This window comes from Oreochromis niloticus, linkage group LG9, assembly GCF_001858045.2.
Source record: "Oreochromis niloticus isolate F11D_XX linkage group LG9, O_niloticus_UMD_NMBU, whole genome shotgun sequence".
NCBI lineage: Eukaryota > Metazoa > Chordata > Actinopteri > Cichliformes > Cichlidae > Oreochromis > Oreochromis niloticus.
This window is the reverse complement of record NC_031974.2, coordinates 24,892,929-24,911,898: the sequence shown is the minus strand read 5'-3', so window position 1 is coordinate 24,911,898 and position 18,970 is coordinate 24,892,929. Positions and strand designations below refer to the sequence as shown.

At 40.3% G+C, this 18,970-nt stretch overlaps 2 protein-coding genes across 2 annotated transcripts in view; both read right to left on the bottom strand.

Annotated features, from left to right (window-relative positions):
- Positions 1 to 12,058: 12,058 nt before the first annotated feature.
- The window catches only part of LOC109203599 (sialic acid-binding Ig-like lectin 7), a 28,208-nt gene continuing 21,296 nt past the window's right edge, over positions 12,059 to 18,970 (bottom strand). The window contains exons 4-8 of the mRNA XM_019363217.2: positions 14,384 to 14,689; positions 14,030 to 14,296; positions 13,764 to 13,842; positions 13,576 to 13,615; positions 12,059 to 13,413 (exon numbers count right to left, since the gene is read on the bottom strand). Coding sequence (XP_019218762.1) covers positions 13,171 to 13,413; positions 13,576 to 13,615; positions 13,764 to 13,842; positions 14,030 to 14,296; positions 14,384 to 14,689 — 935 coding nt within the window. The 3' untranslated portion in view covers positions 12,059 to 13,170. The remainder of the gene's footprint in view (positions 13,414 to 13,575; positions 13,616 to 13,763; positions 13,843 to 14,029; positions 14,297 to 14,383; positions 14,690 to 18,970) is intronic.
- LOC112847805 (uncharacterized protein K02A2.6-like) lies at positions 15,830 to 17,641 on the bottom strand. Its single transcript, XM_025910240.1, has one exon. It carries the CDS (start codon positions 17,471 to 17,473, stop codon positions 16,181 to 16,183), a length of 1,293 nt encoding a protein of 430 aa, XP_025766025.1. The 5' UTR covers positions 17,474 to 17,641; the 3' UTR covers positions 15,830 to 16,180.

The following is an 18,970-nucleotide window of genomic DNA, read 5'->3' as shown; positions in this document are numbered from 1 at the left end:
GAGAACTATGATAACTCGAGTATGTAGCGTATCCGTGAGTTCAGCTTCTTCTTTCAGATGCGCAGCAGTTTTCCTGGATCTTGATTCATGTGTGTAGAGTGTTCATAGCATCAGCATCATGTTTTTGTTTATTTGCTTTGTTGGGTCGAAAAATAATTAAATAAACTTGTGATCATACTTATGGATCACCGTGGCACATATCATCAGCCATATGATTTATTTATGCAGATGAAAACAGTGAGTGTGAATGTGCCTGATGTCGCAGTGTGTGTGTGCGCGCTGTGTAAATGTAATTGTCACAAATTGTGAGAGCGGTGATTCTGCAGGTCACCAGTTAGAAGAAAAAAGAGTAAAAAAGAGACAAAATCTACATTGTAGATGGAAAATCATAGGAAAAAGGTTTTGTGTTTATCAGCCAAGAACAACTACAATCTCATTTTCTGCTCTTAAGAAAGGAGAGTTCTGTGTGTTGGTTACACAGTGATAATAATAATGAAAAATGTCTTAGTTTTGTCACTTTCAGATGAAACGCAGACCTGGATCAATTTCCCATATGCAGCAGTCGGAATAAAGTTATAGTTTAATATCATTGGAAATATTCAGGCCAAGTTTCTGGCTAACTTATTTACAGCACCATGTGTTCCTCATCCTCACAAGTGAGCTCTCACTCTGATTTGATTGATTGATTGATTGATTGATTTTATTGATTAGCATACAGAATACAAAATAAAGATTACCAAAAAGCAAAAAATCATGAGCCAAGGCTAATCAAAAGGTATTGGCTGAAGCATTTGCTTATTATGCCAACCCTTTTAACAAAAAATCTTTTGCATGCAGCTCCTGTACACAGGGCTCGAAGCAAAGAATAAAACAAAGCAAAGCAAAAACAAACAAACAAACAAACAAAAAAAAATTTCCACAGCAAAACAATCAAGAGTTTCAGAATTATTATTTTTGCTCTTTTCATTCTTGATTAATATATTTTTCTAATACTCTATTGTCTACCTGAAGACAAGGAATGCAGTTCCAAAGAGCAATAACATGGCAGATAAAGAGACAGCAGCGAAGTCCTGAGCAGAGAGACCCAGCAAGCAGCAGCAGTGTGGACAAACAGCAGTGGAGAAGAAGAGCAAACCATCATCCTGACTGGATGAATGACACTGTGCTTCCAGCAAGCTGCAAATTCACTGTGCTTGTGAAAAGGACTTTTGAGGATAACTGAGGAGACTGTTGGAGTTTGACATTTGCCACTTTCGGAGCAAGATGGCAAGAAGAGACAGTGGAACACAGGACAAAGCTGAAGAAGAACTGCTGGCTATTGGACTGTTGAAGTGGGAGAGGACAGAGTGAGAGCAGTAGGTGAGAACACAGAGGAAAGCTGTTGTTTAATGTGGGAAATCAAAATTTGGGTTAGCAAACCTGGGGAAAAGAAAACTGACTGCTTAAGTGGAGAATTGTGAAAGAGTCTGAAACACTGCAAAAGAAACATATACAAAGTCACACACACAAGCAGAACATGCATTAACCCTACTAACACAAACACAAGAGAGCTTATGAAGAGTAGACAACATCTTAAGCATGTGAGTCTGTTCATCATCTTGTCCAAGTCACTTAGTGTGATGAGAAGTGATGCAAAGACCAGTGGACTCACAGCACATTACTTGAAAATGATGATCAATTAATAGCAGAGAAGTGTGTAGGAAAGGCAGCTTTAAGAACATGCCCTGCTGGAGATGCAGCTCCACAGACATTGATTAAACCTGCCTAATAACACAAACACACATGCAATGAAAATCAGCTTGTTATCTCTCATCAGTGTTAAAATAGTGTAAATTTAACAGACACTTGTTATCAAATGTTGAATTTATCCAATGCTGACAGTTAACTCTCAAAGTTGCAGGACAACAGTTTAATTTTTGTGGGAAAAAAAAGGATTCTGGTTTGACCAACCAGTGATCAGACAATAAATGTAGTTGTTAATATAGTAAATTGGGAGATGCTTTCTGCCTGATTGATGCAGCACAAGTAATTTACTGTATGAGGGAAATTCTATTTTTGTGATAATATTTTGAACATGCATTTCTGTTGTCCTGTCAACTTAGTGGGTTAATAGCTGATATGCAAATTAGTTGATGGTTCTTAGATTAATGAAAGGTGACTGAATTCTAGTACGAGTGAATGGGATGTGTTGGAGTTTGTTAGAGTGGAGACTCTAAAACACTGAGTTTCCTGTTGTGATGTGCGAGTGAATCCTGCACCCAGATACCAAACTCTGAATACATAACAAACGTCTTTTGCGAAATGCATGACAACATGTCACATGTTTTATGATGACGGGGAAAAAGGAAAACTAAATAAAATCTGTGGCCTAAATGAGTAAAAAGTACAGTCCTGGGGATTAAAATTCATAGCTAATGAGACATGAGGCTTATGTTGTGTGTTGTGCGGCTAATGGTTGGGTTGGAGTTTATCTAGCTGATGATTTTTCTTTTGTTGTGAAGTTGAGCCTGCCAATTAGTATGATGGTATGATGAACCATGCTAATGGTATGATTTACCCTCCTGAGATGAGGAGCATGTGTCATGACTTAACGAGGCCTTTTTATTTTGATACTTTCACAGTGCACTGAAAGTTTTGTTTGATGACCTCTGTTTGAGCAGATCTGCACGATTACAACAGAAGCGCTATACGACACGTCGTCAAGAAAATTGTTGTAAGTGAGTGTCTCCAAAAGATTACAATGGGCTCTGGAGAAAGCCACTTATATGGGACAATTAGAAAATAGGTCCCTACCCAAAAAAGGATTAAGCGAGATAATCCAATATAAAGTTCTTCTTTTCTTTTTGAAATGACGTCATTTTGCTGAGAAGTGGAAATGAAAATGCGACGTTAATTTCCACTATCAGCAAAGAAAGAATGAATGAATGCATGAATGAATGAGTGAGAGAAAATAAAACTGACTGACTGGTAAAAGCGGACAGAAGCTGACAGACTGACTGACATCACTGTGCGAAGTTAACCCCCACCTGACAAAGGTGCAGATGAATCTATGTGTGTTTCTTTTTACAGGAGCAGAAAGATGACAACAACATTCGAGGTTGCGTGATGATTTAACCTTTTAAATGTCACTTTCTGTGTCTGTGCATCTACCAGGGGTGTTATTCACTACCTTGTGTTGCTCACAGAGGTAACTGTGAGAAAGTGTGTATACACCTGCGCAGCACTAACTTTTCTACAGCATTACAGTTCTTCATGTGATTTGATCATGTGATTTATACCAGGATGGCTGGTTAATGTTCTTTCTACTACAGGATTACTGGGTTTATGAGTGAAGGGAATTGTGTTTACAGGTTATATGTTGATTATGCTATTACACTGTGTGCTTGGGAAAATGTTGACTATTACAGGGAAGAAGTGAAAATAGTGTGAAACACATCCTGTGTTGAAACCAGTGTCATTCCTTTTGAGCAGGCTTAACCTTATGACCTTTTACAGCACCTCTGGAACCTGTCGACCTGCGTCTGACCACCAGGATTGTCCATATGTGTTGTTAATGTTTGTTTGTCTAAGAGTGCATGTAGAGAATTCAGCAGAGATGGACAAGTAACATGAGAAAGCAACTAAGAGATGCAGTATCTGTGGAATAGTTTGATATGGGGCTCATTAGCTGGCCACTACTGAGCTCCTAGTGTTAAATACATGGAGTGACTTTGCTTAAGGGAAGTCACCGATTACACTAATGTTAACTGAGTACATGGGATGATCCATGTCTGAGGCAAATTATGGCAATAATTGTAGTTTACTGATTTGAGAAAACCTGCACATGGTACTTGTCCTGTTGATGCTGAATGCTTTATTACTCTAATGATAAAATTGTTTATAAGTGGGAAGTTTGATTTCACTTCCAGATCTTGTTTTCCAGGCCATGATGGTGTGTATGATGGCTCCAGGCGGAGCCAGATGTGAAGCAAACTTATTATGCAAAACACACTAACAGCTTTTATTGCAGGGTTATAGGTCCGGGGTGGTGCTGTTCCAGAGGGGGAGACGCCCTGATGTTGCCTGGGACATGATCTAGCTAACCTTTTCCTTTCAGACAGGAACCTGGGTTTGATGAGTTGACTCATGGGAGTGTCCATGCGTCAAGAGGAGGGGTCCAGAATTACAAGAATTACATGAAACTATGTTTTCTATGTTTTCTAAACTATGTTTTTTAAGATTGTTGCAGTGATTTGTGTGATTAACAGTTAGTCAACGGGTATTAAACCTATGCAAAGTGGTGCGTCTGTGTTCAGATGAGGCTTTGATGGTCCATAGATGAAGCTCACTGAACTAAAGAATGTGGTTTGATGATGCTTTACATGCTCTCCAAATAGGAGTTTTTCCTCCTAGAAAGGAAATACAGATGCAGCAATTAAAGTATTGCTGAAAGGAATCTCCTGAGAAATCTTCTGAGGCCAGTGAGAAGCAACCCATTCCAGGCATAGCTGACAGTCCAGGCAGTGGTTGAGGTCAAAGGTCGAGCTTTTTGGGGCCCACCATGGGATCAGATTTCGGAGCCACAGCAAGGACCACGAAGCTGCGTTGGAATGAGAGCTGTGCCAAGGGGGCTTTCCAGAGGCCAACAGAGGAGATTGTGGACAACAGACGGGCACCTGAAGGATGAGGGGAGCATGCCAAGCTCCACCGACAGCGCAGAGGGAGTTCGAGGATGGCATCATGATTCTGTGAGAAGCACAGGAGCCAGAAGCTATGGTGGTGATGACAGCAGTTTCCTATGAACATCACCTAATGCTGTGTCACTATACTGGGCACACGATGGCACACTGAAGACTGCTGGGATCATAACAGCAGTAAGATAACTGGATCCAGCACCCTTTCCACAGAGGGTTTTTCCTGCAGAGGATGGACAATGGAGGATATGTATCCCCCACAGGACAAAGAGGCCTGAAGTGAGTTGATGGGGGTTGGCAGAGAGGCCATAAAATTAGAGTGCAGAAGAGATCTGTAGCTTTCACGAGAGCTGAGACCCATGTTGACAAACAACAAACTCAACTGGTATGTTTGAATGACTATTCTACATACATTTGGACTCTGGTCCTATGGACAGTGAGGGAAACAACTGGAAGAGACATTTATGACGCCCTGCAGAACTTAAACCACTCTGCAGAGAGACGTGCGATTTACATGTCTTGCAGAGGAGCACCACCAAGCTGGAGTGATCTTGAAAATGTTAATTTCTCTTTTGACCATTAACAATTCATTTGTTCACTTGTAAGATGCAGTTTACCATTGTATGAGATCAATGAGAAATTGGATAACTGCTAATATATTTGTCAGACTGTGTGCGTTTACATATGCTGAGTATAAAAATGTTTGCATTGACACTGTCAGACATGAGGTATTCATAACTGGGGACTTTTCTAGCATAATTGTCAAAAGGGGGGAAATGTTAGATTTGTATTGTGATTGTCATTTATGCTTAGAAATATTTACTCATATATGCTTAGAAGTATATAATCATTTGTAGATTGAAAGAATGTCTCATCCTAGGAGGTCTGTAACAACTCTGTGTAGCATGAAGAGGGGAGTGCGTTCACTCCTCTTCAGAGTGTTCTGGCATAGATCACACACCTCCTAGGAGAGGTCGTATCTTCTCCTGCTGATATATGGTATAGCAAACACACGTATATCTGTTCGAGTCTAAGAGCCTTTTGTTCAGATGTACCGCTAGACTCCTGGCACCAGCTTTGGGGAGTCTTCCTGGGGTTACATCTTGACCCCATACACACACAGATACACACACACACACACACACACACACAGGGTATTCTTTGTTCACATGCATACCTATATAAGATGTCATATGTTAATGAACCTATGCATATTCATGTAACCACAATAAAAGGAGTGCTATGGGGAACCTGGCTGAGAGTCTGACGGAGGTCAAGTGGGTGGAACGACACTTGGCTCCAGGCAGGCCTCCCTCATGCATGAGTACTACAAAGAACTTTGCCTACTTGTGTCTTGTTTTTGCTGTGTAGCAAATTGTCCTGAACGTTCCAGCGAATAGGTTTATGCTACAAACCTATCAAGGGTTATACTTTCTGTTTTGTTTTGATAGTCCCTGTCTTGTGTGCAGTGTATCTAGTGTTTGTTAAGGTTCAAAATATTGAGGAGGAATCCAAAATAACCACCACTGATCCGGCCGTGTGCAATTTAGACGGCATTTTAATGAATACACACATGTGGAGCCAATACTGTGTAGATTCAGTATTGAACTGCTTTACAATAGTCAGACAAAGGCTTTATAGGGTTAAGATAGTACAGCCCCCTTTTCTGTTGCCAGGCAGACTTAATACAGCATACGTCAATCCAAAACCCCAAATGTTCTGTTAACTCTGAACACAGTTTTAAAAAAGAACATCGTCTTCGGCTCGGTGCTTCCCCTCAGCTCGTCTTCGCTGTCGCTTATCTCTGGGACATCTGGTGTACTTCCTGGAACAGACTAACACGTACGCACCCAAACTTTGCAGTTATAAACTCTTACCTATATAAATGAGTCTATCTAATATGTGTGTGCGTGCACGTGCGGGGGCGCGTGCGTGCTGTGTACTGCGTACGTGTCATGACCTCTCTCACTATATGTGTCTGTATGTGTGTGTATGTGTGTCAGCTTCTGCTGCCCTTTGTTTCACCTCTCAGCTCCCCAGCTAGACCTTGTAACCTTTCCACTAGACAGAAGGCCAGCATGTACTGAAACTATGTGTGTGTATGTGTGTATGTCTGTACATACACGCTGCACCTTAATTGACCTCAGCTTAAGCAACCAGGCTAAGGCCATCCTGTGTGTGCCTATCTTGACTTATATGTAAAATGTATAAAACAAATGTTTCAATCTAATACAACTACTCAAAGCTTAATCAGCGATAAATGCATAATAAAACACCCTGCTCTTGGCTTACACTCAGGCTCGGCTTTCAGTTTCACTTCTGCAAAAGCCTGGCATTTCCTGTCAGCCTGCAACTCAATTTCTCCCCCTCCGAAGACTCCAGTGTAAGAATATAAAAACATTCAAAAGCCTTTAAAATTATAGATTCAACTCAACAGTTTAAAGTGGTTCTAACTGCCCCTGTAATAAAGACTTATATAATACCAATATATTTGAACATTTGAATGCATCTGAATGCAACATCACTATTAATAATGAAATGGTAATGATGATTATAAAAATAGCAGCAAATAATAGCAGTAAAATATTCTACCACTCCGGACATGTTGCTTCCCTTGTCTCATTACATCTGATTTGTCCCATCTGTGTTCCCACCTTTCCCCCCATCCTCACCTTGTCCTCCTTTTGTATTTAAGCCCTCTGTTTGTCTCTGTCCCTTGTCATGTCGTTAACCCTCATGGATGTCCTCTTTGCTGTGTGTTTTTCCTCTGTGCTACTCGTAGTTTTCGAGCTCTCTGTTTCCCAGTTTCTTAGTGATCTGGTTTGAGTTCTTTTTTTGTAGTACCTTGCTTTTGGTTTAGGTTTCTGTATTTGTGAAGAATTATTTCATTTTTTTGCAAATACATTAACATTAATTCACACTTCAAACACAGGTCTTGTGCTGTTAAACTGTTCTGGTGCAGCAATAGAGTTACATGTGATTTGTAAACAAGATTTATTCATTTTTAGATGTTGTTGTCAGGGGTTGTGTCGTGTGGAGGCGAGGAAGTGACCCAAATGCGGGACTCGTGGATAGTGAAGAACTGAAGATGGTTTATTATGAAGCGTGGATGAACAGGGCAGGAATGAAAGGACTGACTGACTGAAAGACTGAATGGCTGGCTGAACTGAACACAGGCGGAAACGACAACATAACATCAATGACACAACAGTGAACGAGTGGAAACAGAGGACTTAAATACACAGACTGATTAGGATGATAATGAGAGACCGGTGAGTACACAGCTGAACATAATCTGGCTAATAACACAAGAGACGAGCTGACACAGGAAAAACAGGAAGTGAGAACATAGATGTAGCAACATAATGTAAACATAACCTAAACGTGACAAAACTGAAAACACTGGGTCACCGACCCAGGAACCCTGACAGTTGTAACATCAAAGCAAACAGACCTGTGATGCTCTGGTTATTTTCTCTCTTTCTTCACTCAAGCCGTTTCTCAGTTCTCAAGTAAGTAGGTCCGTACTTGCGTTCTTGCTAGTCTGGACTAAGTTCACAGGGGAATCCAGACTTCCCAAGAACGCAGCGTGACCGTTCTACAATTGAAACGGCAGTGTACTTGATGACATCACAGCTCTGGAGTTTTTACTGACATGTCTGATTAATATTTACATGTGACATGAAAAAAAAATTACACATGGTGTAGTAGATTTTTTAAGAAAAAAAGCTAATTTAAAAAAGTATCTTATGCACTTTGGCGAAATTCGCTTTAACATATCATGTCTTTCATAATGTCTAATAAGCTTCATATAGTTAAGCACAATCACTATGACTGAAACACACGCTTAATCTCTCTATTATTAAAAATAGTATATATGTATGCTTGAATAAAAACAAACAGGTGAGATGTTAGAACGTTTTTATTTTTATTTTAGCAGACAATCAAAAATTACAACAGCCAGCTGCTGGGGTTTGGAAGAGAACTGAACAAATATTTATAATATAATCTGATTATTTTTGGAGCAGCCTTCAGGATCTCCATGTATTAACATGCTGTCCCGTGCTCCCTGGGAAAATGTTTCCTCCTAAATGTAAATATTTCTAATGTTAGATTTAATTCATAGTCAGCTGTTTAAATAAGAACAGCACATTTTACATCACGGGATATGACGGGTTAAATATTCCGTTTAAAATATACTGACAGCTCTCCAAGTGAGACGATTTACTCAGGAACAAATAAAACACTGAAATAAACCAAACATTAACATTTAGAAGTTATCTAAGAGACTTATATATCATGTTTAACCTGGGTACTGAAACACCGCAGGGGGTTTGATAACGATGTGCCGGGAGTCCGCTGTTCTCACCAGCTCTAGTGAGCCTTGACCTCCCGGTCTTCTATCGAGCTGGTGGGTAACAGACATTGGAAGCACTTTTGCAAATATGTGATATCTTGATAAATCGAGCAGATATTTGAAGTTTACACAGCTACATTCTCATCTGAAAATATTTTTAAAAGTTTATTTTGTGATCCAGACTGCACCACCCATCCATGCTCAATAAAACGGGAGGAGCAAGACCACATCCGGAAATTTTGAGCGTACTTGGCTTGATGCGTCCTTTGAATTGGAACAGTACTTGGTCTGCAACTGATGACGTATCACAAGTCCACGAGAATGCAAGTACACACAAGTACCCATATTGAGACATGGCCTCACGACCTCAGTCTGCTTTTTATGTTCCCATCATGCACTGCTGTCACTTCAGAAACTGCCACTCCCACCTGACTGTCTCTAGATTCACCTTCCCCTCCCCTCACATGCAAGCTTGATCCTTATTCTCTGATTATATCCTTTATTCTTTATATCCTTTATAATATAGATCAGCGGTCCCCAACCCCCCGTGAGACCTTTGGTACAGGGCCGTGAGAGTTGAGGCTTGGGTGTGAAATTTATGGTTTTCAGGGTTTTTATCTTTATCGTTATTTTTTTTAAATCTTTTTTATCGTTAACTTGTTTTCCCTGGGTCTTTTCCCATGTGTTACAAATAAATCTTCTTTTTTGGTAAGGGTACTGGTTTTATTTTGTTGTATTTATCTGCGACACCTAAAGGCCGGTCTGTGAAAATATTGTCAGACATATACCAGTCTGTGGAGCAAAAAAGGTTGGGGACCGCTGATATAGAGACACTCACTGATCTGCCACTGATTTGCAGATGACAATATGATCTGTAATGAGAGTGGGGAGAGTCACCTCTCAAGAGAGCCTTGAGAGGTGACGTATGACAGAGGAGGATGCTTGGGATAGGGTGCAATGGAGGCAAATGATCCACTTGGAAACTCCCAAAGGGAGCAGCTGAAAGAGGGAGATTTGCACTTTGTGTCTGAGATTAAGTGATGGAGAGAAATTTACTTCTTTGATAGAAACTGATATAAAGGGTTTACAGTGGACCATTTTTTATATTATAAGTTATAGGTCCCTTTTTCCATTAAAGTTTCATCCTTTGTGGTGAAGTCACGTTTATTACTGGCTTGTGGATTTCCTTACAGAGCTACATTAAACAACAGAACAACAGAAACACAATGAACTGCATGTATAACTATGCACACTTTGCAGTCCAGCTTCGTGACCTTGTACTTTGATCACTGCAGGCATCGGTCCTCACATCATTAATTAGTGTAAGTGCGGTCCTAATAAATTCTCCCTGCTGATGAAACTTTCCATCAGGATCAAGTTAAAGAAAGAAAAAAGAATTAGAACATTCTTCTTTTTGGTCTTATCTCGTCTCTCGTCTCGTCTTCTCAGGCAGAAAAAAACACCATATATGTATTTACCATTTTAATCTGAATATCATTTTAATATCCAATATCAGAAATATTTTAGATTCTAAAAATGTTATTTTAGAAAGCTATCATGGGGTTTCATTGAAGAAAGGGGCAGGTAATACAGAGGAAGCTGAGGCAGTTGGAATACAGGCTGAGAGCCCGGCAGAGGCAGAGGAACAAGATCTGTACCACTGTGGCATCTGGGTGGAGAAATTGGGCTGTAGTAGGCAGTGTTGGGAAGGTTATTTTTAAAATGTATTCCATTACAGAATACATGGCCCAAAATGTATTTTGTAAAATATTCCATTAAGTTACTCAATTAGATAAACGTATTCTGAATACTTTGGATTACTTGTTATATTGTCATGGTTTTTACAACTACATGAATATACTATTGCTGTGTGATTTATAAATATTACTCAAGGCTACTCACCATACCAATACCAACTAGCTTTTTAAATCTTAATATAAAATGAGTAACAGTAGGGTGGAGATTAGGTAAGGCTGCACTTTTTGCAGCAATCTCATATAGTAAACTATTTCTGTATCAGTAATATGTTTTCTTTTTGTCTGTTAATAATCATGTGAAACTGCACATGATTGCAGCTAGCAGGTTGTTATTGCTATCCATCAAGTCTAAAAACAGCATGTTAATACGTGGAGATCCTCAAAGCTCCACCAAAATTGATCAGATTATATTTTAAATATTTGTTCAATTCTCTTCCAAACCCCAGCTGTCTATTGTAGGTCTTGAGTGTTTACTAAAATAAAAAGAAAATTGTTCAAACATCTCACCTGTTTCTTTTTATTCAGGCATACATGTATACTATTTTTATTAAGAGAGATTAAGTTTGTGTTTCTGTCACGTAATCATTGTGCTTAACTGTATGAGGCTTATTAGATATTATAAAACATATGATGCGTAAATTATCTTTTTTTTTTCTCAAGGAAATCAACTACATCATGTGTAATTTTTTTATGTCATGTGCCATTTTGTATTGCAAATATTAATAACAGTTAAATTAAGAGGCGATGGCAGTAAAAACTCCAGAACTGTGATGTCATCAAGTACACTGCTGTTCCAGTTGTAGAACGAGCGCGCTGTGTTCTGGGGAAATCTGGACTCCTGTGTGAACTTGCAAAGTCCAGACAAGCGAAAACGGGAGTACAGACTTGCGTACTTGAGAACTGAGAAACGGCCTAAGAGTCTGCAGACTATGAACTAACCACAGCTAACACCAGCTAACAAACGTGAGCTCGGTGGCGAGTAGCCTTCATTAATAGTAATAAAAATCCAGTCAGAGAATGTTGCATATAATTTAATTTTTGCTTAATGCATAAAGTTAAAAGATTAAAACCAATAAAACAAGTTTTAAAAAGAGACTTTTTCATTTGATTACATTTTGTATGATGGATTATGCAGAAAAAGTAGAATTGGGCTGAAAGATCTATTGCTTTATCACCTATTCAGGTTGTAAATCGTGTTTTTAAAAAGTAACTAAGTAATTAATTACTTTTGAAAATAATTAATCAGTAAAGTAACTTTTTTGGGGAAGTAATCAGTAATTAGTTACTGATTACTTTTTTCAAGTAACTTGACCAACACTGTATGTAACCATATCACAGCCACATGTGCTTCTACTCCTAGTGTTAGTCCAAAATGGCGAGGGTTGCATCAGGAAGAGCATCCAACGTAGACTCTATGCAAAATAAAATGTGGATATAAAGAATGATATTTCAATGGCAGATCACCCAGATTAACTCCCCCTGTTGATATTGTTCAACATGGTGCGTGTGGAAATTGTACCACTGTTGTCCAAAGACAAAGGAAAAGGAAAGGGGAAACATGTTGAGAGCCAGGGTCAAAGTATAAACGCAGGAGTGTGGAGGTAACAGTCGGGACTCTAAAGGGTCTAACAAAAGCAGCTGAAAGAAGAAAAAGATGACTTAAAAGAACTATATCAGGAATATTTCACATAAACAGTCTGATGCATAATGACATCAGCTGTCCTCTCTTTAACAAAAAGCAAGCCGTTTATTCAGGCTGAAGAAAAAATACAAAAGCAAATGGCAAACAAAAAGGCGAACAAAGCTGAAAACTAAACTATCACTTATACTGGGTGAACTAGGACTAGACTTGAGAAACATGAACATGATGAGATTTGAGAATTCCAGTGACATGAGACAAATAAAAGATAAACAAAGGGAGACAGAAGACTTAAATACACGGAAGGGTAATGGGCGAAGTGGAAACAGCCGATGCAAATAAACATGATGACACAAGGGAAGCAAAACTAAACACACTGAACATGAAACACGAGAATGTCAAAATAAAGGAGAGGCGTAGACTGGGACACGTGAGCTTGACACAACTGTTGAGTGCAGGGTGCAGAAAAAAACTCAAACAAAGAAGCTACAGCATGTGTAGGTTTTGATTTTCAGTTTTACAGAACAGCATCAGCTGACATCTGAAACCAGTTCCTTATTGAAGTAAATTTGAAGTAAACTTCTGTTTATTCAGATTTTTCATGAACACAAGAAAAATGAAAACAGAACATGAAAAGCTGCAGAGTGTTGTTTCTTTGTTTAACATCACTGAACTGTGAAAATGACCCACTGAAAAGCTCCATGTGTGTATGTCGACGCTGAAGTAATGTCATTTCACAACATTTCAAATTTTCTTCACCTCACTGTAGAGTTCCTCCTGGACACGAGGACTCTGTGTTAAGTTGTTTTCTGGCTTGGTGACTTTCACCTGTGCGTACACTGTATCCTGCTCCTGTCCTCTGTCCTGTACTGAGTCAGAGGATGCTTCATGCGTGGAAATGTTAATCTCACTATAATGGATGTTTTCTTGAACTTCCTCTGTTTTACTTCCTGGTTCTTCAACAACCTGCTTTTCATTTATTTGAATCTATGGAATTAAAATAATAGAAAGGTCTTTTAGCTGAGTCAGTTATTTTTTTGTTACATTAAATGATCAGACTGCTCTGACAAAGATGCTACTGTAAATAATCACTAGAACAGTCAGTTATCCTGCCGATAGATTTTTTTGGTTTTGTTTTAATTCCTTTACCTGAGTCTGTTGTTGTCTTTGATGCTTCGATTTTAACCAGCTGGAAGACACAAGAGGCTGTTAAATTAACTCTATTAAATATAAGTGTGAATAAAGTTAATCTGTTGGAAAACAGATATTTTAATGTGCAGCTAAAATATCTTTGACACTAACAGTATGTGTTTTCTACTTTCATGTGTGATACTTACCAAACAAAGATTATCAAGCAGAGTAAGATTAAGAGTAAAATGATCCCAATGATTACGCCAATATGTTGCCACAGTTTGTCTGTTGAAGCACAATCAACAGAAATCATGAAGTAACAAAAAAAAAAAGATTTTATGTTGACCTATTGATTCAGGCTGTGCTTCGTTACTACTTGAAGTAATTAAAAAAAACAATTACAGATATAACAGATTCAAAAAAGTTTTTAAAAAATGATGGGAGCATATAACACACATACTTTCATCTTTACCATTGCCTTTAACAGTCACATGAATCTCTGCTGATGTCTGATTACCCAGATCATTAGTGGCCACACAGTAATAAACTCCTCCATCTGTTACATTGAAGCTGTAAATCTCTCCTTCAGATACTTTCACAGCTCCATCTCTGCTCTTCTTGAACCAGGTGAAGCTGCTGACTGGAGGTTTGGCTCTGCTGGAGCAGGTCAGGTTTACCCAGCTGCCTGCTGACACCAAACCTGATGGACTGATGGATGCTGAGGTGTCTTTAGGAGCATCTGGAGAAGTAAAAGACAGAAATAAATATCCCATAGATCATGTTGTCCTATTGGATTCAGTTCAGCAACAAACTCTGATTGTCTTACATGAAACACTGAGAGTCTCTTCTGTCTCTGCTGTCTTGTTGTCTTTTCCTTGGTTCACAGGATATCTGGCAGAGCAGTTGATCTTCTTTCCATCATGTGTGTCTGACAGAGTGATGGTCTGCTGGATTTTAGTTGTAAAGCTTCCATCTGTGTTTTTCTCTATTTTGTTGTGAGAGTCTTGTTGGAGATTCCAGGTGAGTTGAGGAGGGGAGTGTGGACAGGGAGTGAGAGCTGAGCAGGTTATAGTGACAGACTCCTTCTCCTTCAGATCACCGGAGATTGTAATATTGGGCCTCCAAGGAGAATCTGTGGTTTCACATCAAACATAGTTTGTGCACTGATCATACAGTCAAGAAAGAGATGGAGATCAGTGACAACAATGGATAAAAAAACAAAATGTGGTATTTTCCTCCTTCCTGAAATCCTGCATATTTGTCATACATAAAAGTTTCAGATAAAAACTCATTTTAATATTAGACAAAGATAACCTGAGTAAAAGATGGTGGTGGTTGTGTTATGGTCTGAGACTCAAAAAAAAAAAAAAAAAAACTGAATGAAGGTTTTGGAGCGGCCTAGTCAAAGAGGCTTGAATTCAAAATTAAATGTAATGCTTTGATTTTAAACAAGTTGTTCATGCTTGGAAAATGTAGCTGAATTAAAATTATTAAGCAAAGAAGAGGGAACCAAAATTCTTCAATAGCACTGTGAATGAGTCATTACCAGCTAACAAAAACACTTGCAGTTCTTGCTGCCAAGACATTTAGTTATTAACACAGGGGCAGGTAGGTATGGATAACATTTTTCCTTAAAAATAAAATCACTATTCAAAAACTGCAATTTTTATTCAGTCAGGTTGTCTTTGTCTTATCATAAAATATTATTTCAGTTTAAACATGCAGAAGTGACAAATATGCAAATACCGTTTTAATTTTTAATCACTAACAGACAGGGTTTTTTCTTTTACGTCCCCTGTAAGTGCAGGATATGTTGGAGAAGGGATGTAGAGAGAGATTTGTGTCAGGACGTTAGTTTGTTGAACAGTCACTTGTGAAGTTTCCATGGAAACCAGACTATTTATGTCACGGTACTCGGTCATGTGACCCAGTATGTGGGTTGTTAATGTGTCATTTTGTACTCATTTGTGTTCTAGTTTCAGTTTAGCTCATCCAGTCAATTTCTAGGTTGCCATTAGTCCTTTGTTTCTTAATTTCTTTGTGTCATCTTCCCCTGTATTAAAGTTCCCCTTGTTGTTTATTGGGTGTTACTGGTCATGTTTCTTGCCTGCCTGGTTAATGTTGTCAAGCTCGTGTCATGCCTCCGTCTTGTCATGTTTTCCTGTTTATTGTGAAAGTCCAGTTTCCATGTTGTTATATCTTCACGGCGTGTTACTAGTATAACAATGATTCTCGACCACGACGTAACGTCAAGTATTTATTGATTGCGGCATAACTTCCAGCACATAGCTAGTCCGAACAACAACAACAGCATTTCCCATAATGCACCTGGTGCATGACCGCTACGGGTCCTGTTATAACCCAAAATACACAACATCTCCTCCCCTCTTACAAAGGATGTACTACGGAATAAACAGGTGACCTACTCAAAAACGTCTGTCTTCACTGGAACATGACAGTAATAGCATCACAAACATTTCACCTTTCCCCTTCCCTTTATTAACTGTAAGGTTATAACAACAACTCTTTTTAATTGCTAATTTGGGAGTGAGGGTAGACTACCCCAACCTCCCCCATGACCCATGGGGATTATTCTGCCCCGTTCACATGGGTCAGGTGCTATCTAATAACTCAGACGAACAGGAGGCCGCCGCTCTCTGTTGGGGTATCGGCGGTCTGTGGTAACGTCAGTCTGTGTGCTCTTTTGTGGAGCCTTTGTTTCTGTCACTGAAGATGTCTCAGTCTCTCTTGCAGTCTCATTTACAGTGGGAACCACTTTTCCTGATGTGGTGGAGTTCTCTACTTGCATGTGTGGAGGGACTGACGAGTCGATGAGTGCATTTTTAAGATCTTCGAAAGACCTTTCTGCAGACACTGGTGCGGTCTGTAGTAGCTGATCCACGTGCCTTCTCCACACTCCATCGGCAACCTGTACTGTATATGAAACTGGTCCAGTTTGTGCGATGACAGTGGCAGGAACCCACTTGTGTGCTCCTCGGTAGTTCCTGGCCAGCACTGACTCACCGGGGCTGAAGACTCTGTCCTTGACCTGTTGGCCCCTGTACATAATTTGTTTCTCTTGTTGTTTTTGCACAGTGTCCTTCACAGTTGAGGGTTTCAAAAGATCAAAGGTAGTGCGCAGATCTCTCTTGAACATTGCGTTGGCAGGCGATGTCCTTGTGGTTGCATGTGGACTGTTCCGATAGCTAAGCAGAAACTTGTGCAGTCTCTGATGCAGTGTTCCTTGGCCTTGTGATGTTTTCAGTGCATGTTTCATTGTCTGAACAAACCTTTCTGCAAGACCATTCGTTGCAGGATGGTATGGAGCTGATGTAATGTGCTGCACTCCATTAGCCTGCAGGAAAGCCTCCATTTCCTGTGAAACCAGTTGAGGTCCATTGTCAGAGACTATCTGTGTAGGAGATCCAAACCTACTGAACATTTCTCCTAGTGCTTCTGTGGTCTTCTCAGTGGTGGTTGATTTCATGATGGTCACTTCAGGCCATTTACTGTGTGCATCAACAGCTACAAGAAACATTTTGTCCTTGTATGGACCTGCAAAGTCAATGTGCACACGATGCCATGGCTCCTGTGGGAACTCCCAGGGATGGAGAGGAGCAAGTGGTGGGTTGTTCCGGACCTTATGACACGATGAACAGTTTTTAGCAATCTCCTCAATCTGTTTGTCCATATTTGGCCACCAAAAATAGCTTCTCGCTATTTCCTTCATTCTCACTATTCCACTGTGTCCTGCATGAAGTTGCTTCAACAGTTTTGTTTGAAGTGACAGGGGAATAATGACTCTCCTCCCCCACAGCAAACATCCCGCCTGAACAGAAAGCTCCGCCCGCTTTCCAAGGAAGGCCTTCAAGTCTACACCCTCACCTGCAGGAAGACCCTTAATGATCCAGTCCATCACTGCTGACAACACAGGGTCATTTCTGGACGCCTTTTTCACCTGCACAGCCGAAACAGGTGCTGTCTCTACCTCCCTGAAGTAGAGGATCTCAACAGTGTCAGAGACGGGTTTTCTAACAGGGAGAGGTAACCTGGACAACCCATCTGCATTGCAATGAGACTCCGATTTGCGATATTTGATGTCATAAGAATGTCCTGACAATATCAACGTCCACCTCTGGAGACGAGAAGCAGCAAGAGATGGAATTCCCGTGTAGGGTCCCAGGATGGTTGTGAGAGGTCTATGGTCAGTTAACAGTGTAAACTTCCTACCGTACAAGTACTGGTGAAATTTCCGAACACCAAATACAATGCTCAGAGCCTCTCGTTCCAGCTGAGCATAGTTTGTCTCTGCCGTGTTTAATGTCCTTGATGCGAATGCAGTTGGCCTTTCTTCACCGTTTGGGAGAATGTGGGAAATCACTGCCCCTACCCCATAGGGAGAAGCATCACAGGCAAGCTGAATTGGGAACTTAGGATTGAAGTGGGTTAGCACCTCAGATGCAGTCAATGAATCCTTTGCCTTTTGAAAGGCCTCTTGACAGCTTGCTGTCCACTTCCATGCTTCCTCCTTGCGTAGCAGGTTATGCAGTGGTTTCAGGAGTGATGCCAAGTTGGGTATGAACCGTCCATAGTAGTTCAACAGTCCTAAGAAAGACTTTAACTGGCTGACATTTTGTGGTGGGGGTGCATCCATAATTGCTGTGATCTTCGAAGGCGCCGTGTGTAGTCCATTTGCATCAATCACGTGCCCTAGATATTCCACAGATGACTGGAAAAAGTCACATTTCTCCTTACGGACTCTCAATCCGTATTCCTTCAGTCTCTGAAGGGTCGCATCCAGGTTGAGCAGATGTTCTTCATCATCTGCTCCTGTACACAGGATATCATCCAAGTAACACTGCACACCAGGTAATCCGCTCAGGATTTGATCAATCGCTCGCTGAAACAATGCTGGAGCTGATGTGATGCCAAAAGGCAACCTGCAGTATCTGAAAAGTCCCTTATGTGTGTTGATAGTCAACATTTCACGTGACTGCTCTTCAACGTGCATTTGCAGGTAAGCCTGGTTGAGATCTATTTTGCTGAACTTTTGTCCCCCACTCAGACCAGCAAATAAGTCATCAATCAGAGGGAGGGGATACTGCTCTGCAGTTAATACAGGATTCATGGATACCTTGAAGTCTCCGCAGATCCGGATTCCTCCGTCCTTTTTAGGAACTGGGACGATAGGCGTGGCCCACTCGCTGGTTGTAACCGGCTCCAGAACACCATTCTTGACCAATGCGTCTAAGTTAGACTCCACCTTGGGCCGAATGGCGTACGGCACAGGTCTAGCCTTCATAAAGACTGGCTTGCTGTCAGGTTTGAGATGCAGCTTCACTGTAATTTTTTTCATGCTGCCCAGTTCCTCACGAAAAACCTCTTTGTGCTTTCCCAGTATGGCCTGCAGCTG